Source organism: Manis pentadactyla, chromosome 9, assembly GCF_030020395.1.
Source record: "Manis pentadactyla isolate mManPen7 chromosome 9, mManPen7.hap1, whole genome shotgun sequence".
Lineage (NCBI taxonomy): Eukaryota > Metazoa > Chordata > Mammalia > Pholidota > Manidae > Manis > Manis pentadactyla.
The window spans coordinates 89,571,184-89,599,076 of record NC_080027.1 but is presented as its reverse complement, the minus strand read 5'-3'; the positions used below and the strand labels follow the sequence as shown (position 1 = coordinate 89,599,076).

Here is a 27,893-nt window from a genome sequence, read left to right as displayed (position 1 = left end):
CATTTTTCTTATAGCACAAAATGAGAGCTAGACAATATCTTAGCTCTTGCAAACTTTTATTACCTTGGACATAGCTTCACCCCCACCTTTAAAGAGTATGGGAGGAAAAAACCGAGTAGAGGAACAGGCTTGTCCAAATGTATCCTTTACCTAGGGCTCTCCCTGACCGGCACCCTACCTCAGCTGGAAACACAGGGACGCCAGAAAGCTGATGGCTTTCAGGAACAGGGAAGGACGTGACATCTGCAGTATTTATTCATCTCTTTCTTGCATGGACTTTATCACCCCTCTGCTACATGCTGACAAACTGGTCTCTCCTCCCCTTGTGGATCCTGCTTCTTGCTGCTATACACTCGTCACTCTGAAGATTTACCACAGACAAAAGATCATGATAAGAAAATGTTACTGTGTCTTCTGTAGGGAAAGCAGGAGAAAAGGGAAAGCTGGTGGTCCAACCCTAACAGTTTAAGCTCTTCCAAGAACATGGCAGGTGGAGGGTTGAGCACTTCAGACTTGCAAGTCAGATCAACATTGGCAACTTTTTATTTTACATGTTTAATTCAATACAAAACAAACCAATCGTGTTTACCATCTGGAGAGTACTGCACCCCAACCCTACCTCAGCTGCAGGAATTGGGCTCAATCTGTTGTCTAAAGGGTAACAGGAAAGAAAATGAGGACCAGGGCATCTGGTGCCTTTTTAAAATGGTACAATACCCATCATGTCAGAAGGCTCCCTATCTGCTGTGACCCAAAACTCACTCTAGCAGAAAGCTAAAAGGACAGACTAATAAGGGGGTCCAAGGTGCCTTCTGTACTTCAGTCATCTCTCATTTGCTGAGGGGTGCTCATAAGCCCAAAGAAATGGCTCCTAGAAGTTGTCTCCGGAGGTCTATTGAGGCACACAGGTGAACTGGGGGAAGCAAGGACTACCTGCAAAGGGTCTAACACTGTTGCCTAAATTCCTGGAGAAGCCCAGGATGCTACCACTTGTGCCCAGCGAGAGGAGCTTCTGGTCCTGTGTGACACTCCCAACTCTGATTTAAATTCACCACCTAAAAACGGTCAATTGCTCCTTCTAGGCTTCTGGCCCATTGTTGTTCTCATCTTCATCCTGCATCTGAAATCGTTTCTTCTTCTGGATTCCTGGCACTCCTGATTCTGGTGCTGAGAATGACAGGTGGGAAGAGGAAGAGCATCTAAGTATGTTACGGGAGAAGGCAGGTGGCAGCATTTGTTTTCAGAAGGGGAGGGAAAATGCTAATGATCAAGAAAAAGCAGGTCCAACCAGATCCTACCATTGTCCCTACCCTCCACGGCCTCCCGCTCCTCTTTGCTGTCCAGCAGCTGCCGCCTCCCACCAGCAGCCCCCTCCCCTGCAGAGACTGTAAGAGGCACAGAATGAGGAACTGAGGCCTCATATTCTCAAAATACACGATCAGCCCTGGAGATCAACATGCTGGCACACAGTAAGTACTTAAGACGTGAGTGGCCCTGCTATTACCCTCCAGGAACACCAGGCCGGCTTCCTTTCTATGGGCTAACAGGAGGGCCCTCAGGGCTTGTGCCTGGTGCTCTGTCTGGTGAGCCTCCTCAAGTCCTTGCTCTCCAAGGACTTTTGGTTCTAGTCCCGGAAGAGGCTCTTTCTCTTCCTCTGCTTGACTCAAGGAAGCTGCTACCCTTCGGAGCTGGGTGGGACTCAGCTTGGCTGGAATTCGCCAGAAGGTTTCCTATAGGAACAAAGAAGTTGAAAATGGGAGTGGTGGGAAAACAGTCTCTAGGTCATCAGATTTAGGTATTATTTCATTGAATAAATATGACCCCATGTTGGTGAAGGCCCACAGGGCTGTGAACTCTACTTATTGCTTAATTACCCAATATATGCCCAATATCTAGTGCAGTGCCTAATACATCAGGGATTATATTTGCAACCAGTAATTTAGTTGTTAATTAAATGAATGAAAGAATGGATCCTGGGGAGCTACAGGTGAATCAGATGTTCCTTGTTCTCAAGGAACTCAGCCTGATGGGACAGCCTACACACTGCAATGCCACTGTACCGAGGGAATAAACGAACCCCAGTGCCAGCACATTACTTTCACTTCAGGGGTTGGAAGATGACAGGGACTGCTTCTCTGAGGAGGTGACAAGTGGACTAACTCTTGAAGATTGGGTGGACATTCATCAAGAAGATGGGTGATGTGTGTGTGTGGCTGGAGCCTTTCGGTAGAGGGACTGGCATAATTGGGTTCAGAGGTATCAGGAAGTCTAATTTTGGAGAGTGGGATGAAGTCCAGGTTGACTATGGGTAAGTAGGTGTGTGGATGGCATGGCCCTGAGGCTGCAAAAAGGCTGGCTAGGGCCAGGCACACTATGCGGAGGCTGCAGACAGACTGCCCTGCAAACAGCAGGAAATCACCCTGGCTCTGGACAGGCAGTGATAGAAAGAAAACTCCGGGGTAGCATGGAAGATGGTCTAGGGGAAGGCGAGCATGGGGAGAGGAAGACCAGCAGGGCAGCTGTCAGAGTCTTGGTCAGAGCCGACAGAAGCGAGAGGAGAGATGCAGTCTGAAACAGCAACATGCCTTGGCTGGTACCATGACCAGTGTACTTACCTGTCCAGAGGCAGGAGGCCAAACTCCAAGCTTGATCAACAGCTGCTGAAATTGCTCATTTTCCATCGCTTCCTCATTTTCTTCCGTCAGTGGTACCAGAGGAACCGCTGAGGAGCAACCTAGGACAGGGTCCACAATCATGCTGTGACGATGGGAAGGACTGGCCCTCCATCCCATGACCAGGTCTCCAGCAGCCTCCAGCACCCAGTCCTAACACCAGCATTCATCCACCCACCATCCTCTTCCCGATCATCTGCCACTCTCAGCAGGCAGTTCTGGAGCCACAGGAGGGGAGCAGAAAAGCCTATGGGCAGGAAGGAAATGCATCATTGGCTCATGCTCCCAAACCCCAACTGTAAACACCTATGCAGCCCAAGTTCCTCACCTTCCAGATACAGGTTGTGCCTGAGGCTTTCTGCCAAACGGGCCGAATGACCCTGGGCTTGCTCTGCTTCAGCGTCCTCCCGGTTCCCTCCATCCTCCTCACCCTCTTCCTCTGGCAGGTCTTCCTCTGGAAGGTCTTTCTGACAGAAATCTCTCAGGGTCTCTTCTCCTTTAGGCTAAAATTCAGGTGGGAAATAGAAAAAGGAAACAAGATGGAGAAATGAGGAGGCACTCTGGCTCCTGACCACCCACCTGGGGATCCTTGTCAGAAGAGCTGGAGGCGGGGAGAATCTGGGTATATGCCTTCTAGGGGGCAATGCAGGGGGTGTGGGCCATGCCTGCAGAGCCAGAGTGAGACTGTTACCCAGTTTGAGGGCACCAGCTTCTTCTGGCGTTTCTTGTATAGCTCCCGCCGGTCCGCCACCAGCCCCAAAGCCAGCAGCTTATCCACTATTCGGGCCCGTGAACGTTTGGCTGTGATGTTCTTCATGACGTGACCCAGGACATCTATAGAGAGGGAGGTGAATACCCCAGAGCAGTATGGGAAAGGGATTAGTAAAAGGAGTCAGAAGTTTGTAAAGAGGCTAATTTAATTCACTCAAAAACAGCAACACAAATATGCAAAGTGGGCAGAAGGGACAGGATCAGCCTTCTGTGGGAATAGGAAGCAGGGGGACAAGAAAGAACAGCTTGGCTTTATTCCAGGGGCTCCACGAGCTCCCACCTCCTTACCATCTGAGTCCTGAAACTCCTCGAAGAGCCGCTGCAGTTCCAGTTCCTGATCTTCTGTCCACAGTACAATATGTGTTCTTTTCCTGCTAAAGGAGGTGTCAGTGGCAGGGGGGCCCAGGGAGCGAACAGGACGCCCTATCTCAGTCCCCGCAGAGCACATGCCGCTACCTCTGGAAGTCCCTGACACTATCAGCCAGGCCCAGCCGCACCAGATGGCAGATGACCTGCTTGCGTGTTCGAGGAGCTTTCAGGTGCGCCACAATGGTGTCCGCTACATCCTGACCTGCAGTGGGGGAGCAAGGCGGTAGGGGGTCCCGGAGCTCAGCTACCCTCCTCATACGCTCTTCAGACCTCAAGGCCTCATACCTTCCACATCCTTATGGGTGAGGTACAGTTCCTGAAGCTGGGCCTCCTCCTCTGGGCTCCACACAGGGGGTCTGTGACTGGATCTAAACAGGGCAAGGAGAAGGGCAGCATGTAGCTGTTGACCCAAAAAGGGGGGACCAAAGGTCAGTCTAGCAGGAACAAGAACGGTGACCCAGGTAATCCCAGGCAGCCAGCTAGCAGATGCCCTTCACTCCTTCACTGGAGGATCCAAGCTCAGATGAAGAGATTTCCTGAGATTTCCAAGAGGCTGGACTATGGAACGTCACACTGCAGAGGCTGAGAGCATTATGGGGGAGGGAGGGAAGTCCTAAAGGAGAGAAGCTGAGCTTCTGAAGAAAAGAGGACAAGCATCTACAGCACAATGTGGGACAGAGTAACATGACCTGTCTCTGGGAGCAACCCCACTCCCAACAGCCCCAAGGAAGTAGAGAAGGGACCCAGAGTAGACAGAAACCAGGCTCCCATTCCAGTTCCTCTCTTGGGTGACCTTAGACACAGCATTTCACTTTTTGGCTTGTTTTGTTGCTTCTGAAGGGGAAGAAGGGCTAGACTAACTTATCTGCAAGCTCTTCCAGCTTTGATACACTGTGACCATGTCACCATATGGTCCACCCCTCCTCATCTTCAAGCTCACCTGCCATCCAGGGAGCCATAGCCCTCGGCCATCTCTTGAACCACAGCTGTGTTCTTCCAGAAGAGCAGCTCCACAAAGACTTTTGGGTTGACTGCAGCCAATGCAAAGAACTTGCCCAGGATGTATTTGGCAAAAGTCACTAGCTCCTGTGGGAGAGGAAGGCTGCTGTGAGGGCTCTGCTCTACACAGGTACATACCCTGGCCCTCTGAGTCTTCTCTACACCTGCTCCTGCTGGCCCCTCCTCACTCAGACCCCCTCTCCTGGCCTTCCCCACGCAGCAGCCTCACGCTGCCTGCCTGCTTCCTCGTCGTTCTCACTTCTTTCCGCCTGTGACACCACTGAGCAGCCTGTTTCTCTCAAAGGCTATCCTTCTACCTCAGGACTCCACTACGCCTCCACATCTTCATTTCTCAATAACCCCTCACTTTGTAGGCCCCAGCAGCGGGGTCACTAAGCAGATGGTTGAAGAGGCAGAAGAGTGAGAGCTGGAAAAGAAGGGCTTCCATGTTGAGGTCATGGGCCAGCCGGTGCAGCATCTTGGCCACGCAGTGGTTGGTGTGGGGGCTGTTCTGTGGGTAGGTGCGCAGCAGCAAGGTGTAGGCTCGGACCACAGCTGAGCTTGCAAAGCTGCCAGGACAGGCAGGCAGATGTCAGCATAGGATGCTGCTGACCCTTCCCAGCCCCACGATCTCCATCCTGAGGCTGCTCAGCTCGCACCGTTTCAGGTAGTCCAGAAAATTAAATTCTTTCTCTGACACCTGGACCACTTGCAACTGCTCCTCCTCCTCTTCCTCCTCTACCCTGGGCTGCCCTATAGGAAGAGGGAAGAGAAGAGGGAAGATTACTGGGTCTCTGTGATGCTGGTCCTAGAGAAGAGCCTGGCAGTTAGGTGCAGGAGACAGCACTCACGGGGAAGTGGGGTATATAGGATTTGTTTCAGCAGCTGGATCTCTTCCTCTCGGGGAATGTCTTGAGAGCCAAACACATCTCCTTCTGGCCACACCTCCCTGGAGCACAGAGAGAAACAAGGCTTTAACAAGAGGGAATTCTGAGTTATTTGAGTGAGATTTAATTCAGACTTATTTCATGTGTGAGCCGGAAAGAGAATGCAAACTACTACCTCAAAGATGAAACAAAGACTTTAGGGATGTTTTCCCTCATAAGCTGCATGGCAATGAAAATCATTGAAGAGCAAAACTGTAAACAATCTAGATGTTTTGATATTTGGTTGAAGAAATATACATATTCCCATTGTCATCAACAATTATAGAAATATATCTGATGAGAAATGCTCACAATATATCAAGTGAAAAAGTACTATAAATCAGTTATGTGCAGTATTTCATTTTTGTAAAAAGTGTATCTCGTATGTCTACATATAACACAGAGGAAAAAACCCAGTGGAAGATAATTCATCAAAATGTTTGTGATGACTATTTTGGCTCACAGAATTGTTTTCTTTCCCCTAATTAACTGTGCTTTCTGATATGTCTCAAAAATAGAACAAAAGCAACCAACCACCACCCCCAATAAGCCAGTCAGAACCTCAGAAACCCAGCTTCCGACGGGCTTCTCTCCTGTGAGATGGAGAACCCTGCACCAGGGAGGGGCGCCAGCCCAGAGCCCAGGAGCTGGACCAGGTGGACAGGTGGGCGGGCTCTTACCGGGCCGACCTAAGGAGGGTCAGAGCCTGTGAGGCCTGGCCAGCCAGAAGACAGTCTTGGACTCGCACCATGGCTGCTGCCCGCTGCTCTTCCACAGGCACCTCTGAGGCCGCATCGAAGGGAACCATAGAGTCCAGACTGAGCTCAGGGTCCTAGAGAGGTACTAAGGCTGCGGGAGCCGACAGGAGGGAAACCCAGAGAGCCTACCCAGAGCACCAGCCTTGAAAAAGATGGGGTTTCTGCCACTACCTACCTGGACACAGCAATGTAGCTGCTCGACCAGGGATGGCCACACAGCCTCTAGGCCCCCGGGGATACAGGGAGCATTATCAGAAGCAACAGGCTGGTTTAGGACCTTCTCTTTCTTCTTTCTCTTCTTTTGTTTGTTCTGCAGAGAAAGAACTGTATAAGGAAGGCAGGAGGGCTAAAGGTGCTTTTTCCCATGTGTCTTCTTTAATTAATCAATTAGCTATCTAAATTAATTAGTCATCGAGTGACCACTATGCTACTCATAGGCAATGGGGAAGAAACAGTGAGTGGTGTTTTTTTCTTGCCTTTGAGGAACTTGTAGTCTAGTGGGGGGAGATAGGTGAAAGACAGGTAAATTATATTACAGCATGGGTCAGACCTTGAGTATGGGTGGGCAAAAAATGCCATGGCAAAACACTGACTCATTTTTTGGAGTCAGAGATTTCCCAAAGGCAGTGTTATCTGAAGTAGAAGTCTACGGAATGAACACACACTATGAGGATAAGACATTCTACATGAAAAGGCTTTGTAAAATGCAAAGCACTATGTAAATATAACCTATAATTTTTTTTCTCCTGGAAAGCAGGAGAGAGTTAACACCCCAATCTTGCTTCTGAAAGTCACAGCTATGAATCAGTCTCTGATATAGGCAAAAGGGATGGACTGGGAAGCCCTCGAGGTTTATGCCCTATTCAAGGACCTTCAAATTAAATACACCAATGGCTAGGAGCCTGAGTCCAGTACACCTGGGTCTCAGTAGTGACACTAGCCACTTACTAGTAAGACTTGGACAAGCTCCTTGGCCAATCTGGGCGCATGTCCTAGTTGTGAGGATTACATGAAAACATCAGCACAACTTCTGACGCATAGTAAACACTGGATAAATGACAGCACTTACTATTTCTGGTAATACAATAGAGCCAAGTGCAAAAACCCCTTTTAGCAGAGTCTGACTGGAACTGTTACCACTTTCAAGTCTAAACCTAACTGATTTCAATCTGTAGCAAATAGTATAGGAAGATTTTTACAAAGCACAGTCCCTGTGTCTCTAGGATATAAATTCCTTGAAGTTTTCTTTCTGTCCCGACTTGTCACTTATTATTTCATTTCAGGCACATGTTACAATCCCAACTTTACAGATCTGGAGACCAACACAAGCAGCTTGAGTTATTCTGACAGTAACTAATACAGAGTGAGATCCCACCACACCTTCTGACTTTTACTTAAAGGCTATTTCCATCTCATTACAATGCTTGTGAAGTACAGCCAGGAAATACCAAAGCATAATTACTGAACTCTAAAATCAAGAATCCTCAGAGTTTACATGCTCAACACAAGTAGTTGTTAGATGAATGTTTCCTGAATGAATGAAGCTATTTATGGTAGATCAGGGATTCATCTAGCTGGAGGGGGAAACTACAGTAGATTCACACCAGTGATACCAGAAAACTTCCTGGCCTCTTAGTGCAGTCAGTCAGGTCAGCTCACGCTACAGACCATATGGGAGAGTCTGCTGTCCTCCCCTTCCTGCACAGCTCTTTCCACACCTGCACCAGCAGGTTCCCACGGCTCTGACAGAACCGCTCCAACATCTTGAGGAAGAGATGAGTGGTTTCCACCAGGTCACGAAGGAAAGAGCGGGGCTGGTGTCTCTCATCGAACTTTCGAAAGAGTGTCAGGAATAGCTCTCGGTATTCCATCACATAGAAAATGTTGTCTAGGAAAGGGGAAGAGAAAGGAATAGGACTGATCAGGAGGTCTGGGAAGGGGGATGGATGGAGCGGGACTGGGAAGAGTGAGAGTCTGGTCATGAGGGGGGAAAGCGGGGGTCTCACTCTTGATGATGTGACTGCTCTCCCTCATAGCCACATCTGGGGCTGCGTCCATCTCGTTCACCATGGCCAGCAGCTCCTGGTAGGCCTTCAGAGCCAGGTGCGTCCTGGGCCACGAGGGAAGCCAGTGAGCTGGAGGACAGCTTGGGCCATGAGTCCACGGAGACTTCCCCACCCAGAGTAAGTGCCCAGAGACCAGCACAGGCCACCTCGTCCTTGCTCTCAGCCTGGCCAAGATGCCAACTCTGCCCCCATTCCCACTGCACGCACCGGTGTGCCCAGGAGGTGGCCTCCTTGCGGTCAGTCAGCATCATCTCATAGTAGGTGGTGAGGTTCTGCTCGATGAAGTGAAAGGTGCGGACACTGAGGGTCTCAGAGACCAGGCCCGGCTGGAAGGAGGCAGCTCGGTTGAAGGCCATAAAGAAGGCCAGGGCCCACATGTAGTAGACCTCATCATGCTGCTGAGCCCTCTCCCGAAGCAGGAGACCCTGAGTCCAGGAAGAAAGACCACCATGGCCCCAGAGCTTCCAACTTCCTCCTGTCCTACAGAGGTGGACTGTGGACACCACTGGGACAGCACTCAAAGACACACCATTTCCAACCCTCTCTTGTTCTCAGGTCTCTCCACATTCCTTTCCCCTGCCTCTGGGGCAATTTCTCTATCCTTTTTCTGTGGTGCCAGTAACCCACTCCTGGCATCTTCACCATCGCTCAAGGGTGCCCTCCCTCCTGGGCTCCCACCTTCACGGAGCCCATGAGCCGGTTGTAACAGTTCTCCAGGAACTCAGAGCAGAAGTCTCTGAGGAAGAGTCTCACACTGAGGGCAGAGCGGCGCTGAGCAGACAGCTCCTGGGCGGCCTGGCGATGCTTCGGCACCCTCTGGGGCTGTTTTCCCAAATCTGAGCTGTAGTTTTGGAGCTGGGGGTGTGGGTTGGGGGAGCATTAATTACTCCTAGCCACCCTCCCCTTGCACCTCTTTCCACATTCCTGGTGTTACAATTTTCTCAGAAGAAACTCCTAGAAGGTTCTCTCCCTCTGGTGCAAAGTGAAGACATAGGTAAAGACAATACTGCCAGAGGCTCTGTGTCTCATACCATCTCCAGCTTTCTAAGCTCAAGAACAGAGCAGCTTTTCTTCTTAGGTGCCCCCAGCTCCACAGTGTTCCTGCCCAGATGGGGGCATACTCACATTGTGAAGACCTTTGTGAAAGATGAGGTCCCTGTCACCAATGGATTTCAACCCCTGGATGATGTAGGAGCCCCCAAATCGTGAATGCCTGCAACAAAACCAAAGTCCCTGTGAGTCCGAGACCTCAGAGCTTTATCCCCATGTGCTTTCACCAGCAAAGCTGTGCTTGTCACAACTGCAAAACGCTGTCTGCTCACCCGCCTCAGCCCTCAGTGTCTGGCCCAAGCCCTTGACATTCCACAGGGCCAGGATGGAAACCCAGGCATGACAGCTCTCCACCTCGCACCTGTGGCCTCGCTGAAGGGCTCGGGTTTTCCTCTCTGCTGCCTCGCGCTGGCGCAGCACCTCCAGTTCTGCCACATCTGTGCTCCGCTCCTGAGCCAAGTGGCCCTGTCCTACTCCTGCCAGCAGCTTGGGGTTCTGGTTTGGAACAAGGAGGAAAGAGTCAGAAAGAAAGGCATTCCTTATTCTGAGTTCACTCCTTGCAGGGACAGAGAGGGTAAATGAAATAGGGCTGCTGATAGGACCCCCTGCTCACAACGTGGCTACTCTGTCATCCACCTCCCCCAGATAATTTGGCCACAATATTATAAGAGCGATTCTGGCCACACAGCAAGAACATACACGGGCAAAGGGTTGGGGCAATAGGTGGGGGTCTCACCTGGTCACGAAACATGAGAGAGATAATCTCTAGCACGTGTAGGCTCCACTGCTGCTCAGCAGATGAGCTGGCCAGGAAGAGGAGCAGGTCATCCAGGCCACTGAGGTGAATCACCCAGAGAAGCTGGTCATGGACACTGGCACCATCATCGATGCTCTGAGCAGTGAGTGGAGAGCAGAAAGGGAGGTCATTCAGTTTCACTACCCTGCCTTGAGGTTCTCCCACTCATTCCCTGGCCAAGCTTCCCCTGAGGCTTGTCAGAGGCCAGGAGAGCAGAAAGGGACAGTGAGACCTAACCAAGCACTAAGCTCAGACAGGCCAAGACCCTCACCTTTTCCCTATCAAGGTTGGCTGGGATGTGGAGAATATTTCTGACCAGCAGCAGGATCCGCTCGATCAGCAGGTTGTCTTCCTCCTGCCTTTCCTCCCAGCCCTGGTCAGAAGGAGGGGGTTAGGAGACTCCAAGGAGGGCTGGCAGTGTCCACCCTGGCTGGAGGACAGACTGAGAAGCAGGTCAGGATCACCAAGAAAGAAAAGCAGGAGTTCGAGTGGTCCTATGGCAACCCAGGACTCAACAGACAGGCTGTGTATGTGCAAGGCCTGGGCCACACCCCCACATGCAGTGGGCCCCAGCGCTGCCCAGCCCAGAGCTCTGCCAGAGGAGGCCAAGGCGCTCATGTCCCATGGGGTCCTACGAGGCAGAGACTTACTCACCAGCTGCAGCAGCTCGTACAAGGTTTCACTGAGGACTCCAAAAGGTTTTTCGCTGGCAAAGGCCTGGGAGATGGGGAAAGGATGGTGAGTGGCATCTTGCCCTTCCCTTCCCTGCTGCCCCCGTTTTGCCCCAGCGACTTTGCAGGCAACCTCACCTCTTTGTAGGCCTGCAAGTAGTCCAGTGCCTGCAGGAAATGGTGCCGGGGGCAGGGGTCCTTGGGCACACTGCCAAAGCACAGCAAGGCTGGCTGTGTCAAGTTCACCATCAGCCTGGAAGACAGAGAAGGCGCAACAGGCTGTTTCCTCACCAGGCACAAACACTGAATCCATCAGCTCGGACAGCAAAGGCTGGGGCATCCACCTGATAACAGCATCAAAGAGAGGCCTGTCCTGGTGGTGCTGGGTGAGGATGGGAAGCAGGTCAGTCTGCAGGATCTGGGCTGCCCCCAGCTGCTGCCGCACACCTCGTGTCTCATCCTCGTGCCTCAAGTAGCGGATCAAATCTTTCACACTCTCTTCAAGGGCAGAGTAAACACTTACAGGGACCCTGGAAGAAACTCCACCGGAGCCCAGGTGTTTTCATACCCATGGCTTGAGAAATTCAACAGACCTCCTTGACTCAACAAGTTTTACCTGTTTCCTCAAAAAGGTACTCACCTAAGCAATCTGGGTCCTTGTGATATGTGTCTCCTTCCAAGTACCCAAGGGCACTACATGTGGCCAGAAGTTCACAATTCATGATGTACAAGTCCACACACTGGCAGACCAGCCAACAGAATGGGAAAGTAGGCGGAGACAGGAGGCAGAGATGATGAGGTCTGCGGAGACAGGGAAAGGTCACCAGCATGGGGTTCTCCCCATGAAGGGACAGGGAACAGGACAGGGCCCCTCCCTGTGCTCAAAGTACTCTGAACAAGATTTTCAAATGCTTCACTTCTGTCAGAACCAAAAGTGCTGTTCCCAGTTACAGGGAAAGCTTTACGTTTCCACCTACCTGAAACCAAAGAGGCTCCCAGCCTGTAGATTAAGCACCTGCCCCACACTGACTTGGGTCTGAAACTAGGAACAGCCCGTAAAGCAACCTCTCATAGAAATAAAGGCTGGTCAGAGCAGCACAGATTCGGGGATGCACAGCGTTGGCTCTGCAGCCTCTTGGAGAAGGTGGGGAGGGGACAAGTTTACATCGGAACACGCAGCCGTCCAGCACAGTGCCATGGCTCCGGTGCATCTGAGGGGCCATGAGGGATGCACAGAGAACGTTCGTTTCCTCTCCTTCCCAAAGTGACTCTTAAATTTGGGTAATAGTAGAAGCCAGCATCTAACCAAACGGGTGAGGAAAAGAGGTGAACAGGGACTGGTTAAACTCTTGCCACTCTCCCCAGAAAAATCAGCTTCCTTTTTATTAAGACCCCTAAACCCTCAACTGATAATCAAGTTGGCACAGTCCTGAATCCTGGATGTTTCAGCACCGGACACTAAGAAACACAAACACATTACATCACTACCCTGGCTCCTGGGGAAAATCTGGTTGTGTCCCTTGGCACATTCAGCCGCACTTCTCTCAGCTCTGGCAGCTTCCTCTCAAGAGACCCTCCACTGCTCCATACCTGTCATTAGCCCTGACTCCACATTGATCCCCTACAGGAAATGCATCATGTCCAAATTTCCAAAGGGCTACAGTTTGATGCCCAGTGGTATCTCCCTGCATTTATGTAACTGGTCCACTTCTCCAGGTGGCCTGCTATCTCCCTGCCCTACTCATTGCTAATCTACTTTCTGACCACTCAGCCCAGCAAGAGTTAGACAGTAAAAGCTTACTGAGTGACCAAGAAGCTGGAAGGGAAACTTCTTATGGGACCGGCTGACCCTGACACCTGGGCAGCAGTGAGGGAGGTAGTGTGTGAGATCTCAAACTCCCCTCAGCGATACAGCAGCTCTTTCAGACAGGCCCTGGTGCGTGTACATATGTGCACGTGCACACACACGCATGCTCTGAAGAGCTTCCCCATCTGCCCTCTACAAGACGCAGCCTAGAAAGCTGACAAAAACAGACAGCAGAGCTTAGACATCCTCCTCAACATAAGACACAGCACTGCACTCTGGCACTAAAAGCTGTGAAACAAGTCTAAGAGACAAAGCCATGTTTGGAAGGCCCTCAGACCACTCGGTACAGTTGTCCCTGCTCCCCTCGCCCTGGATCTTGCTTCTTCCACAGTAGACCTCTAAGTAAAGATGCAGTATTTGTAAAACTGGTCCCGGCAGGCCACTCAAACCTCTGCTTTCAACACATCACTTTACCTGAAAGGCAACAATAACAGAAGTGGTAGCCTGTTGTTACCTGGCCACCAGAGTAAGAGGGGGAGCGGAAAGGAGCTAGCAAGGAAGGGACTTCAGGTTGTCATCCCCCGCAGCTTTGACAAAACAGAGCAACAGGCAAAACAGAGGAAGAAACGGGTCAGATGACTTATTGTAAAGGTCCCAGGCCAGGGATCAGGAGGCAAGCTGGCAGTCTTGGGCCTATTCATTAGGTCTAGAATACAAGAGCTCCCAGCAGTTTAGCAGGCCCCTGTGAAAACACACCCATTAAAGAATCAGCCAGGGATGGTTCACTATCTGTTCATTCAGTTAACTAAAAGCTACTCACCCAGTCTGTGTGGCTTCATCATTCTCTCCTAGACTTCTTATAATCTGATTATTTGTCTTAACTCTACATCACATACCCATCCAACTCACCACTTCTTACATCCATAGCATAGTTGCCTCCTCCAGCAGCCAGTCCCCCAACCCCAGCAGGAAAACAAACATGTTGCAAGACAATCACACTCCAAACCTTTGTTCAGTTTATTCTCAGCTTCTAGAACTTAACTCCCTAACCCCTCACTTCTAAGCCCATCTGACCTTCAGAATCCAGCCCCAGTGCCACCCCTCCACGAAGCTTTGCTGGGGAGCCTTACAGCAGGGCAGACTCTTGACGGCACATACCACCCTGTGCACACTTCCTCCTCCAGCACGGGATCTACTTGTTTACATTATAATTACCCACATATTGTCTTGTAGACTGACGTTGTCTACACTCACCCAGATAATTACATTTTCTTCTCTACTAAGTGTTGTCTTAGGCATTTCTGAATGCAGTGAATGTCTTTCATATGGGAGACATTCAGTAAAAACTGTTAACTGCAACGTCACGTACAGAAAGAGCAGTGTAATGGCTTGAAAGCAGGGGCAGACGGAAGATGACTGGTTAGCCAGAGACGGGTAAGATTCCTCAAGGGAGGAACCACCTAAGACAGGCACAGTCGCAGGGGGCCATCTGGTGAGAAAATGGGGAGCAGCAGAGGTGAGGCTTAGAACCTCCCCCCTCATGTTCTGAGAGAAATCTTCTGCATACGTGGATGTTTATTGCCCTCGTCTAGCTGGGATTAACACACAGTCTACAGGCACACACCTGATCATCTACATTTGCTCTCTTACAACACTAAACTATGTTTTCTACCTTTATCTCGTATCTACCTACCACTTCAGCATTTTATTAAAAATAATAATAATAGAGAAATGTGGTATCCACATATAAATCAAGTTTAAAAATCAAATGAATATTCATATTTGAACTGTGTATAGTTCATAATGCATGAACAAAACCGAAAGCTTCTGTGATGACTGCCCTTGCACTGTTCACCATGTAACTTATTCACTATGTAAGAATTTGTACTCCATGTAAGAATTTGTTCGTTATGCATCAGAAGATTGGAGACTGACGAAAATTAGGCTTGGGGTGGATTAATGATTGTGCATTGAGTATTGACCCCCCTATACAGAAATTTATTGTGGTTAACAACTATTTGATCAATAAATATGAGAGATGCCCTCACAAAATATATATATATATATATATATGTATATATAAACAGACTTCCAATTGTAAAATAAATAAGTAACCGGGATGTAATGTATAGCATAAGGAATATAGTCAAAATATTGTAACAACTTGGTATGGTGATAGCTGGTACCCAGAATTATCATGTATATAAATGTTGAATCACTGAGTTGTACACCTGAAACTAATGTAATGTAATACTGTTGTCAATTACCCTTCAATAAAAAAAAAAAAAAAGAAAGCAGGGGCAGAGTCCTGGCTTCCTGGCCTCCCTGTCTGTTCTTCACCAAGTCAGTCTTGGTTTCCTCATCTACAAAATAAGGGAAAGGATACTGTGGTGGGCACAGGAGCACCTGCTCTGATTTCTCCTCAGGAAAAAGTTGCTATCCAGCTGCAAAGGATGACAGCACCACCAGGACCCACCTCTGCCGCACTCTTCCTGGGCAGCTCCCAGCTAACGACTAAATGTAGGGGTCCCAGGGCCCAACCATTTCTGTCCAATGAGGACTCCTCCACCAGAAAATCTTGGCTTCAGAGCCTCCCGGTGGATTGGCTGTGACTGTCAGCTCTGCTTGTGGTTGTCCTGCTCCCAATCTAGCTACTGACTTCATCTATCACTGGAGCAGTACAACCACTTAAGAGCTCCCTGGAGGACCTGAGCTGACAGATACCTACTCTATCTCCCATATATTGTTAGTGTATAGTGAGACCCCAATTAAGTTACATAAAAGCATACTGTACACTGTGATAGATAATACAAAGTTAAGTCAAAATTCAGTGGTTCCCATGCTTTATGATTTTATGTACTAGTATATATTCCCCCAAACTGGGGAATCTTTTCTTGACTTGTAAGGATACTAAAAATAAAAACAAACACTTAAAAAAAACCCCACTAACATCTATTAACACCATTGTTTCATAAAGAAAGTTTTAACACCAAAAAAAAGTCTATATGATATCTCAGCCATGTCCTTTATGAAAATCTCCCAACATTGCCCTATTTTTCTCATTTCACTTCATACTGGTAGAAATGTGTTACAGATGAGTATCATTCCTCTGACTGACAGTCAGGAATCATTGATGTACTATTTATATAATAAAAGTTATAAACCAGCCCAACAACAGGAAGGCTCCATGAGATCAAGGCTTCATTTTATTTATTGCTGCATTTCTCAATGCCCAGAATAGAACTTGGCCTATAGGAAGCATGTAATACATATTTACTGAACAAATTGATTTTGAATCAACCGATTAACCTAGGTCATAGCCTTTGAACCAGTGAGCCCATTCCAGGGAATATAACCCAAGAAATTAACTCACAAAAGAAAGGAAATCATTTGTACAAAAATAACCCACTTCCTAGTACACTCTGTAAAATGCTTTCACAACATTATTACACTTTGAGCTTCAGAAGAGTCCCAAACGATAGGTACCATCATCTCCATTCTGCAGATGAAGACACAGAGACTCAGGGGGACCAAGCATCCCAATGAGACTTGCATGACGAGTGATGCTCAAGGGTACAGCCTGGAGACAACCCAGGTATCCCAAGCCTGGAGAACAGCCAGGAAAACTCTGGAATATTAATACACACTGTACCATACAGAAACCATGCAAATTAAATTTCAAAAGCCTTATTTAAAAAGGGCACATAAAATAGAACGTTCACAGTAACAACTACATAAAAACATGATCTGAAGCAGATAAGGTATCTCAAAATTAACAGTAAAGGTACATCTTGTACTTAAAAATAAAGGTATTCATTGTTTTTTATTCTTTTGTAGTTTTCAATAAAAACAGCAAAGGTAGCCCTGCTGTACCTGGGAGGGGGGGCTTTACCACCCACCTGCTTCCCTAGCCCAAACCTCTCCTTCCTGACTCTCCTTCAGGAATGATGCAGCAGATGGGCTGAGGGCAAGGACACATACACCCTGTTTCTTCTCTCGGTCTCCTTCCCTAGCCCTTTGTCTTTGGGTTTTTTATCTGCCACAGTAAATGAGCTTTGAAACAGCCCAAACTCTTGTATTTCTGTGAGTATCAAAGGTTAATCTTGATGAATAGAGAAGAGAATGGGGTCTCACTATACTTACCTCCACGAAATCCTTCCCTCCGACAAAGAAGGAAAAGGAGAAACCATTTGCGCTATTTCCAGACAACGGGACAGAACAGATATACACAAGCCTGTAATTTCTCTCTGTTCCAATCAGAGCACTTTATTCCACTTCTTGAGTTTTCTCCTTGGAAAACAACTCCCACCATGCTGCCTCTTCTCACGCACAACAGGGGTGAAACAGGAGAACCAGCCATTCTGGCTTGCCAAAGAACCAACAGAAAATAAAGAAATTCTCTTTTATTCATTGACAAACTTTTGGATAGGTTTTTTGTTTGTTTTGCTTTTAAATACAGACTGGTTTATGTACTGGTTTCCCAACTTCCGGACTTCATGGATAGGTTTTTAATTTTTTTTTAAATTTAAATAGACTAACATAAGGTTACCAATTTAAAATTTTGTAAGCTAAGGACATGTACAAAAAAAGAAAGCCACACACACACAAACCTCATAGACTGCTGGTAAAGCTATAAAATAGTGCAGCTGCTGTGGAGTATAGTTCAGCAGTTCCTCAAAATGTCAACCACAGCTACCATGTGACCCAGCCATTCCCCTCTCAGGTATTTATCTGAGAGAATCAGAAAGTGCATACACACAAGAACCCTCCACAGGGATGTTCATGGCAGCATCGTTTACAGAAGCCAGAATGTGGGGGACCCATGTGTCTGTCACTGATGAATAAACAAAAACTGCAACATCCATAAGATGGAGGATGAGTCGACAATAGAAAGGAATGAAGTACCGAAACACTACAACACGGAGGGAACTCGAAAACATCACATTCAGTGAAAGAAGCCAGATATGAAAGGTCACACATTGTATAATTCTATTTATATGTAGTGTCCAGACAGGCATATCCATAGGGAGAGAAAGTAGGTTAGTGGTTGCCAAGGGACTAGGGAAGGGGAAAGAGGGAATGTGGGGTTGCTGCTAGCAGGTGTCTATAGGGTTTCTTTCAGGGGTGATAAAAATATTCTAGTATTAGACAGTGGTAATGGCTGCATAATTCTGTGAATTGCACACTTTAAAAGGGCAAATTTTATAGTATGTGGTTGTATCTCAAGACAGCTGTCATAAAAACACCCCCACATAATTACTATAAATTCTATTTTCAATATTTAAACACCCAAAAAACTAAAGACAAAATCTCAGCATAAAGCAGTCCTTTAAATTGATAAATTTGATTTTATGAAAAGACTAATAACATTGTATTTTCACATTTCATCATAGACAGATGAGAACTTTTCAAACATCTTGACCCAGAGGACCTGGACATGTAAATGGAATGTTAGTTACTTTTTCCACTCAGGTAAGTTAACAAGCAGTTCAGATGAAGCTATATTCATCTGAAATTAACACTTGTAGATCTCAAAATGCAAGAACCAAAGAAAAACAAGACAAAATATTAAATATACTTGCAATTCAAAATAGAAAATTAACTCACTACTTGAAAACAAAATAAAACCAAACAAAACTCTGCCTCATACCTATCCTGCTCCAACAACCAGCTTTGAAAACCAGTAGCATGAACAGAATGACATTTGGCATTTGAATTCTTATTCTGTCCAGTAATAAGAAGGTGATCTTGAGCATGTGGCTTAACCTAAACCTCAGTTTCCTTATCAGTATACTGCAAAAATAAATGAGGAAGTTTTAACTGAGGTCCCAGGAAGCAGTGCTCCTGGAAGTGCAGCTTGCAGGCCACTGTGGATGCCCACTGCTGGCTCTGCACCAAAACAGGCACAGACAACAAGCACTTTAGAGCATCTGACAGCAACTGGACAGAGTTAACGTTTGTTGAATCTAGCAATAAAAAATCTGTATGGTTTTTTTCATGTTATTCTCCTAGTAATCTAATTTTTCTAGTAATAGTTCAAGTATTTTACAAGAGTGGCTTTAGAAAATACTTACAGATACATATATATACCAACTATATCTCAATAAAGCTGGGGGAAGAAAAGAAATGATCTCCAATAGCTTGGGGGAAAAAAACCTACCTGGATAGATAGTTCGAGAAGCACTGATATCAGCATCTTACTGAGCGTTGAGCACAAAGTAAGAACTCTCAAAATATTAATTTCCTCTCTATCTACTGAACTCAGTCATTGCAGCCCTAAGCAAAAGATAATGCTGCGCAGGAACAGCAGTGGTGCTAAAGCAATTTTGTTGCAGAAATAAAACCCACCTAATAAAGAAAAAGCAATGTAAAAGACAAATTGGGACAAGCTCTAATTGATATTGAAAAAAATTCTGGGAAAACAGGGTTCTTTTCAGGTTAAAGTGGCCAAGGAGGTTTTACCAGAGGAAACGCGCTCACATTCAGGTCTCTGAGGGCGGCATGGGATTCAGGCAGCTGGGAAGAGGGCATTTAGGCAGAGAACTGTCAGAGCAAAAGCAAAGAGGGAGCCACTGTTAACAGATGAGTCTAACGGGAAAGCAACGGGAAAGGGGGTTGGAAAGGGCTTCATGGGAGAACCTTGTCTTTGTCTATCAATTTAAGGATTTAGAATATAAACCATGGAGACGATGAAGATTTCTGAGCTGAAAAACAGAATGATCAAACTGGGGTTGCACAAGCAGTATCTCATACTGTAGTATCAAATTGCCGTATGCCCCGCTCCTTGGGGTCTCAGATCTTTTTTCCTTTCACTGCACGCACCCAGCAAAATAACCCAAACTCAATAAATGCAACCATCTGCTTTCTAGACCCCTGGACCTAAACCTTGCTCAGATTGGCTGAAGCACACAAAACAATCCTACATAATGACGCACAACTCCTGTGTTGTCTCTAGCGAAAGCATGGCCCTTAGCCTTGCCCACAAGTTTTTTAGTGTTCCTGGTCCACTCCCTCATTTCTTTCCCAAGGAACACGTTTCTAATTTCCACCCCTTTACTCCACTGCTTCCCTCTGACCCCTTCCTTTTAGGAACACTGAAATCAACTGACAAATCTCTCAACTTTCTCCACCTAAGTATGAAAACATAGGTATTTCAAATGCCCACCCAGACTTCTTTGCTTCTGATCTAAACCTTCCATTTGCGATCGATCGATTTCCTCCTATCCTGGTTGGCTGATTTCTCATTTGTTTCCAATCTTCTCTTTATACTGGTCCCACCCCCATATAAATTGCTCAAAGTTCTTCCATTTGAGGGAGGAAAATTATATAAAACAAACCTTTCCTCAGCCCCATCCTGGCTGCTCCTCTCTGTGTACTGATGTCCCACCAGTCTTAGTCTTTAGTCCTCTTCCTGTGTTACTCTACACAGCCTATGTGGGCAAACTCATCCCTCCCATATTTTCAACTACCATCTCCAAGTGCTCAGCCAGCAAATCCCACGTGTTTCACCAATGACTAGAGTTCTCCATCTTTGTCTTGTAGATGCCTCACACTCCCCATGTCCAAAGTGGAACATCTGTCCCCCAAGTGTCTTCACTTCTACTTTGGATCTCTCAGAGGCTGACACCATCTTATCAGTTAATTACATAAGAAACCTGGGAGTCATCCTAGATACTTTGGATCATTGACACAAACTGATTTTGCTTCCTTAAACTCTCTTATTCAGCCTCTGTCCCTCTCTATGGCTACTTAGTCCAGGTCCTGGGCACCTCTAGCTTAGCTTACTCAACTGCTTCCTCTGCCTTCAGTCTTGTTCTCTTAAATCTATCCCCAATATGGTTACCAGATTTGGCCACATAACCACCCTGCTTAAAACCCTCCAATGGATATGTAAGAAATTTTATAGTGATTGTCTATGGGGAGAACAGGGGGTGGGGGGAATACTTACCCTTCACTTAGCGTTATCTGGATTGTTTACCATCAATGTGCACTGCTATGCAAAGCTAAAGCCACAATGGCCCCAAAGCCTGCAATACAAAGTCCTGCATGATCTACCTGCTGCTCGCCTCTGCCCCCAATACCTCGGTGTCTGTCCACTCATTTTTTACCACTGCCCAAATGGCACATCCTCCTGACTTCTCCATACAGAACAGACCTCTCCTTTGTGTCTATTTTGTGTCACAGGCATCCATCATGACATTTACAGCTCATGTTGTAGACAAACTTAAAACAGATTGTTTAAAATGTCTGTTCCCTCAATTAGCCTTAGATTCCCTGAGAGCAGGAACTGTTTCTTATTCACCTTTGAATTTTCGGAGTCTAGTTACTGAATCAGAATGTACAGGGGTGGAGCTTGAACAAGTGTTTTGAAAAATGCTGGTCAGGTGATTCTAACTCAATCACCTGTTAAAACTGCTCTAAAATATAAACTCCTTGAGATCAGGAGTCATTGTGACCAGAACAACATAGACTGTCAATAAACGGTTTCTAAACTTAAGTAGACAAGCTGTGAAGATGAGGGAGGAAAGATTGGGGCTGGAGGTTTGGTGTGTGAAGTTGGGGGTTACTCAAGAGAGTCTGCAGTGAGAGGGGTAAGGAAGTCAGGCAGACTGCTTTGTCATCCCGTGACTGCAGAAGGCTCATTTAAATGTGTTTCCTTCCAGACTGTGAGTTCCTTGAGGACAGGAACTCTGACCTGTTCATCTCTGTCCACCTGGCACTGAGCGCAGTGCATGGTAAATGTCAGGAGCTCAGGAACCTTGAATGAGTTGGTATTAGGGATGATAACAGAAGTACAATACTTCAAGGACACAAAAGAAAAAGTAACAACTTTGGCTTGGGAGGCTGGTAATAGAGGTCTTCGGAGGGACAACTGACCTCAGTCCTGTAAGTTCATTTGGTAGACAAACAGCGAGAACTTCAAGCAGAGAAAACAAGAGGAACATAGGTACCCAGGCACCAGGTCAAGGCAGATACAGATACGCCCTTTCCACGTGGCTGGGGGTTAACCGCGTGCGATAGGGAAAACGTTAGGGAGCTTTATAAAGTCAGGCTGAGACGGTCGGTCCTAGGCTGCAAAACGTCACGGACGCCCGCCTAAGGATTTAAGCATGACTGGGTGGCCAAAGAAGAGTTTTACAGTTACTCAGAAATGACTAGACTGACTTTTTATTTTTAGAAAGGTCACCAGTGGCAGCACAGAGGGAAAAGAATGGAGACTCGGGAAGGAGCTTAATCAGCTGCTGACGGTCCAGCTAACAAACCCAAGCAGAGGCTATATTCTCCGTCTTACACCCGAGAGAAAAGTGAGAACTCGTTGCATAAACTCCGCCCACCAAACTGCACACCTGTGTTTACCGGATCTAATCTGGACCGGGAGCTCGGACGCGCATCAGGGATGTGCAGACTCCCGGAACACGGTCTTTCCGGAATGCGAGCCTCTCTCCGCGACAGCCCCACACCGCGCGCGCGGGAGACAAAGGGGCGATGATTGCGCGTGCGCAGCTAAAGCGCGCGCCCCATCCTCTGCCTCGTGGACTCTACGTAGGACGTGGGAGCTGCGCGTGCGCACCTACGGGGCGCGCACCGCCCTGGCCCCCGCCTTTAAACCTCTTGCGGGAAAGGGGGCTCCGTGCCCCTATGAATGTCCCCCGGCTGCGCCCGGACTATGTGCGCTTCCAGCCCTCTGGCCTGCGCTCCCACTCACCCGCTCTGGATCCTGGCGGAGCCCGCGGCCCTCCCCGCTCGGTCGCAGCCTTTGCCGCCACCGGCTTGGCAGTACTAGCCCCGCCTGCGTTAGGAGTGGGGCGGGGTGTCGGGGCTGGTACACGGCCCAAGCGGACGGGGTTTGCTGGTGAAGTAAGGGGGCGGGAAGCAAGTGCAAGTGCTGTTGATTGAGCCGACCCCCTACACTGCGCCAAAAATCACAGCGCTATAGACTTTCTGCTGACTTAGGGCAATAGGAACCGAAGTCCGATTGGAGGTGAAGTTCCAAACATTCTTCCCCTTCTGCCAGTCAAGTGGATTATTCCAAAGTCTTACATGCTTAAAAAATTAGGCTTTATTTGGGAGGAAGTGGATAGTTAAGCTACTTTGAAGAGTGGTCCTTTTCGGGGCTGGGGAGTCTGACTCGCTAAAGATAACATTTAAAGCTTGAGGAGTATGCAGGAGGCCCCTAAAAGGAAGAGATCTATAAATTGATCACAATAAATATTCACTGCTAAGTGGATGGTCTCCTCTGGCCTCTGCTGAGAAGAGTGTATTTTCCCAACAACAAAAGATAGGGCTCAAATGAGGAATTATCTCCCTAATTATTAAGAATTTGAATAGAAGGAATCAATTTCTGGGATATGAGAATTAGAAGAGATTTCCTGCAGATTAAAGGACAGATGAGAGAAGAGTGAGAAGATCCACATGGAAAAGGAAAATAAAGAAGACAATAAAACGTGATAATAGCGGAAAGATGCCATTGAAGAGTGTTTTTGATCTGCTCTAACTAAATATAACTGGTCAAAGCCTCTCCCTCCTCTGACTCCCCATCCCCACCTCTGCCTTTGCTCCAGGCATCAGATTTCATCTTTTGGCCTTAGGGAACTCTTCTTGGGTTTGAGTACCACCTGAGTGGAGGCCCCACCCGGGGATGTCAGGCAAACAGTTAAGCTAGGCAATTTTTCTGGATTCTAGGCTCACCCACCCATTTTTCAGATTGGGAGCTTGCTGGCCCAGGGCCTCCAAAGAGATCCATCATGCCAGAATGAATACGAAACCCAGCTAGTGGATGTAGACAGATTTATGTGGCTTTATAGAACAGTTCAAACCCCAGTGTTTACTTTTCTCAGAGCTGCTGCTCCTCCCAAGCCCCGGGACAAGCTTCCCTAGAATAAGTAGATTGTACTCTCCCATTAATGTCCCCAGAACAGTTTGGTACAGTAGCATCCTGATCTGGGGCTGGTACCTCCATTTCCTCTCTCTCTACCCCCAAACCCTTCTCTCAACCCTTGGAATGCCTTGTCTCCTTCCCTCCTTTCCACTTCTGCCTCCTGTGATGAGAACTCTCTGCTTTCCTGCTCCCTCAGAAACCTAGAACCAGACGCTTGACTGGCAACAGGGTGAAGACCAGAAACTTAAGGTCTTGGTTCCCTTTGCTCACCACACTGAATTGGGAGAGAAAGACGTAAGATAATACCTTTTTTGCTTTCCTTCCCTCTCATGCCTTTCCCCAAAACTCAGACACAGCCATATTTACTCACATCCATACGCACAATCATGTACACACAGTGGTGAAGAGAGGTGGGTTGGGGAGGAAGGGAAGTTTGCGCCAACCAGCTGATGACTGCAACTTGAAAGATTTCACACAGCAAAAGGAAAAAAAAAAAACCCCAACACACACACACACACACATAAATTAAAAAATAAAGAAGTTCATGCCCTTCCCCTCAGTCTCTTTCTTTATCCAGGGGCTGGCTCAGCCCTTCCACATAAACCCAGAAGCTTACTACTCCCATTATCCAACCGGAACTTTACAGAGGCTGAGTCTTCAGTTCGACAGGTTCCCCTGTGCTCTCTGGTTGTCCATTGGAGTCACTGGGCCTGGCACCCTTGAGAATAGACAGTCTCTCAGAAACACTCTTGAGCCGGGGGAAGAGGAGAAAGTCATAAAGGAGACTGCCCAGGCCCCCTCCAATGATGGGGCCCAGCCAGTATACCTGTAAGAAGAAAGGAGTGAACAGGCTTGAGGGCATGACCAAGAGCAAAGCCGCTCTTTCTCCAACCACGTCATAGGAGAACAGACATCTGCCCTTGGCACATAAAAGTGAGCACTGTTAAGTAGAAATCAGTGTTTGTTTGTTTGTTAATTCTAGACGCCTCCACTGTCTGCACCTCAAACTAACCATTTCTTTTCTGACCATCAGATTATTCCTTTAATCCCTCACCTTCTTAGCAGATGTGTTTGCTGTTTGTTGTCATTTTGCACTAGTTTTTATATTGCTTTGAAAAAATTTGTTTTAATTTTGGTAAAATACACACATTTTTAATGTACAGTTCAGTGTGTTAAGTATATTTGCATTGCTGTATAACAGATCTCAACAGAACTTTTTCATCTTGCAAAACTGAAACTCTGTTAAACAACTCATTTAACTCTCCCTAGCCCCTAGCAACTACCATTTTGCTTTGTTTCAATTACTTGACTTTTCTAGATATTTAATATAAGTGGAATTATACAGTATGTGTCTTTTCGTGACTGGCTCATTTTACTTAGCATAATGTTCTCAAGGTTCATCCATACCGTAGTTTGTCTCAGAATGTGCCTTTTAAAGGCTGAATACTATTCCTCTGTGTGTATATACTGTATTTTGTTTACCCTTCTTCTGTGGGGGACACTTGGGTTGCTTCCACCTTTTGTCTATTGTGAATAATGCTGCTATGAACATGGGTGTTTTGAAACAGCCTTGAAATAAAAAAATATATATTTTCATATGTTTCGCTGGCATATGGCCAAACCACACAAATAGCCAGTTTTTACTGAGGACCTATTCCATGTCAGTTCTGTTTTATATTTCTCACATATAGCTTTCATACTAATTTCTCACAGTAACCCATTTTATAGTAAGGAAACTGAGGTGTAGAATGATTATTTACCATGGTCACACCTGAGGCCAGTGAAGTGCTAGAACTTGGATGAAACCCATGCCCACTTGTGCTCATACAAAGCCTGACCCCTGAGAATAGAAGTTTTTGTCTTCCTGTTCTGTTGTCTGTCCTCATAGCCCTAGTTTTGGAATCCAGCAGAAACTATAAAAATCCCTGACTAACCAGTGAAGGAACAATTTGAGCAAGAATCTCTCTTTCTAGCACATAATGAATCCTGGTCCCACAGGTGTGCCAAACTCTGTGCCAGCCATCTTAGCTGAGTGCTGGTAGAGCAGTCACACATCCAAATGGAAAACAGGAACCAAACCTGTAAAGGGCAGTCCACACCCATCTAGGAGAGCTTCAGGATCTTGCCCCTCCCCTTCACTCACCCAGTGGTTGGTGAAGTTTCTGGTGAGAATGGCAGGAGCAAAGGAGCGGGCAGGGTTCATGCCTGCACCGGTGTAATACATCTGTAAAAGACATGGTTGTAACTGAGATGCTTCCCACCTTCACCCCCATTTCTCTCCCCACAACCCACATGCCCTGGAGGGCTGGCATCTTGCCTCCAGCCAGCAGCAAGTAGGGAAGGACAATGTGCCTGGGATTCCCACAGTGGGGTGAAGGCAAAGATGTCCCATCTGGGGACAGACTATGGATCCACAGATAAAGCCCACACCGACCCACGATGCGTGCATTTCCACCTGAGGATCCAGAAAGACTAGGTATAGTGGTCAGTATACCTAGAGAGGAAGAGAGCAGGGTTAGGTTGATTCCTCTGCACTGACTGTTACAGAGTTAAGTGTATAATGTTCATATTTGACAGTGAGGTGGGGTAGGAAGGACTCTTAAAAATCAGGAAAGGTTCAAGTGCCCTGATATCCTTAAATGAGAAGGTGCTCCCCTCTCCTGCTTACCCCAAAGAGGTGCCCCAGGGTGAGGGAGAAGCCAACAGCTAGGGCCACTGAGCCCAGACGGCCATTCCGCCTCTCGTCGTACGTTGCAAAGATACAGAGCACTAACTGGAGTGTCAGGAAGATCTCCACCATGGTGGCCTGGCCCACACTCACCCCAGGGTGCAACTGAGCAAAAGAAGAACAAGGGAGGCATCTCATTAGGCTGCCATGGCATTACATTCTCAAGGCTTCCCAAGCAGGCCCTTATAGCATGAGTTCCCTGGAGAGGAAGGCTAAGACAACCCTCTTCAGAGTAATTATATTTGTTTATTAGTTTCTCCTGTTAATACTCCTTAATGGTGGAGATAATTGCACCCCCTTATGAGAATGAAGAAACTGAGGCCCTGTGAGAGAAAATTAGTTTCCTCAAGGATCTGCAAGGAGTTAGAAGGAAAGCTGAGACCCATGTGCCTTCCTTACCCCTCCAAACCACTTGTTGATCCTCCCCACTCTGAAACACACACACACACCCACAAAATGTCCCAGACCCCTGGGGAACTGATCCACCTGCACCAGGCAGGGAGTCAGGGCGCCACGTCCCCCCAGCCCCACCCAGCCCACCCTTACCACATTAAGTGCTAGGTTTCCTCTGACGGTAGGCGGGGTAACGCTATACAGAACAGCGGCCCCTGCCACAGCTCCCAGGAGTTGGGCTGCCATATAGCAGAAGGCTCGGAGCAGAGACATCTGAGAGCCCACAAGGAAGGCAAAAGTGACTGCAGGATTGACGTGGGCTCCACTGATGTGGCCCACAGTCTGCACCAGAGTAGCCAGGGCCAGGCCAAAGGCCAGAGCCACCTGAAGGACATGGGGGGGTCCAGGGGCCCAGCGCAGTGAGGCCCCCAGCCCAAAGAAGATATAAAAGAGGGTGGCAAAGAACTCAGCAAATACGGCCCTCCAGAAGGAGGCTGACCGCAGTTCCCACATGGTAGGGGGGTGCACAGTGCCTGGGTCCCTGATAACCCCCAGCCTGATCTGGGTGGACAGTCCCCTTTATAGAGGACTCTTAATCCCTGGGAGGGGCAGGTTGAGATGGCTGGCCCAGCCTTTTAACCCCTTCACAGCTGCAGAGGGCTAGCCCACTCTTATGCATCTGATAAAGCTGCTGAATTTCCTTTCCCTGCTCACCTGGAGGATGAGCAGAGCCATGGGTGTAAGGGTGGGGGTAGGGTCAGGACTGGAAAGGCTCTGAAAGGAAGGGCCCAAGAACAGAGGACTGGAAGTGTCAGCCTTTCTCTTCATGTCAAAGTTGGGGTTCATAGGACTAACTGACATTTCTATAGAACAGTTCTCTCCTGGGAAGCCCAGTCAAGCTGAGTTCACTTTATGGAATATGAGACTGTGCTCCTGGGGGCCTCCAGGCTTCTCTGAGTTGGCTGGGGGCAAAAGTTGAGGTGGGGGTCAGGAGTGGGGTCCAGCAGG

General features: G+C 47.7%; 2 protein-coding genes across 13 annotated transcripts; both read right to left on the bottom strand.

Annotated features, from left to right (window-relative positions):
* Nucleotides 1-520: 520 nt before the first annotated feature.
* TIMELESS (timeless circadian regulator) lies at nt 521-24,278 on the bottom strand. 12 transcript variants are annotated; one of them, XM_057507732.1, is made up of 29 exons: nt 22,233-22,582; nt 17,029-17,246; nt 11,719-11,879; nt 11,423-11,576; nt 11,217-11,331; nt 11,062-11,124; nt 10,679-10,780; nt 10,348-10,503; nt 9,973-10,106; nt 9,687-9,774; nt 9,240-9,416; nt 8,769-8,986; nt 8,502-8,605; nt 8,214-8,383; nt 6,671-6,805; nt 6,418-6,569; nt 5,663-5,760; nt 5,471-5,564; nt 5,179-5,380; nt 4,753-4,898; nt 4,098-4,180; nt 3,900-4,014; nt 3,732-3,817; nt 3,364-3,506; nt 3,001-3,175; nt 2,851-2,919; nt 2,616-2,734; nt 1,505-1,730; nt 521-1,167 (listed from the first exon to the last, which is right to left on the bottom strand). In XM_057507732.1, the coding sequence occupies exons 2-29, from the start codon at nt 17,073-17,075 to the stop codon at nt 1,079-1,081; spliced, it is 3,621 nt and encodes a 1,206-aa protein (XP_057363715.1). In that variant the 5' UTR covers nt 17,076-17,246; nt 22,233-22,582; the 3' UTR covers nt 521-1,078. The 12 variants fall into 12 exon arrangements, with proteins under 12 accessions (XP_057363715.1, XP_057363716.1, XP_057363711.1 ...); XM_057507733.1 differs by having other exon boundaries at nt 3,732-3,814; XM_057507728.1 differs by having other exon boundaries at nt 5,471-5,571; nt 5,664-5,760.
* On the bottom strand, nt 16,079-27,450 carry MIP (major intrinsic protein of lens fiber). Its single transcript, XM_036917581.2, has 5 exons — nt 27,039-27,450; nt 26,433-26,597; nt 25,908-25,988; nt 24,381-24,590; nt 16,079-16,491 (listed from the first exon to the last, which is right to left on the bottom strand). The coding sequence occupies exons 1-4, from the start codon at nt 27,396-27,398 to the stop codon at nt 24,405-24,407; spliced, it is 792 nt and encodes a 263-aa protein (XP_036773476.2). The 5' UTR covers nt 27,399-27,450; the 3' UTR covers nt 16,079-16,491; nt 24,381-24,404.
* Between the last annotated feature and the right edge of the window lie 443 nt (nt 27,451-27,893).

Coding starts and splice junctions, on each gene's coding strand:
- TIMELESS (XM_057507728.1), bottom strand. CDS start 17,075: ATGGTTTCTCCTTTTCCTTCTTTGTCGGAGGGAAGGATTTCGTGGAG. Junction 5,381..5,470: donor TTTCTGGACTACCTGAAACG/GTGCGAGCTGAG, acceptor CTGTCCTGGCAG/CTTTGCAAGCTCAGCTGTGG. Junction 4,181..4,752: donor TATGGCTCCCTGGATGGCAG/GTGAGCTTGAAG, acceptor TGCCCTGTTTAG/ATCCAGTCACAGACCCCCTG.
- MIP (XM_036917581.2), bottom strand. CDS start 27,398: ATGTGGGAACTGCGGTCAGCCTCCTTCTGGAGGGCCGTATTTGCTGAG. Junction 26,598..27,038: donor GAAACCTAGCACTTAATGTG/GTAAGGGTGGGC, acceptor TCTTTTGCTCAG/TTGCACCCTGGGGTGAGTGT. Junction 24,591..25,907: donor GAAACTTCACCAACCACTGG/GTGAGTGAAGGG, acceptor TTCTTCTTACAG/GTATACTGGCTGGGCCCCAT.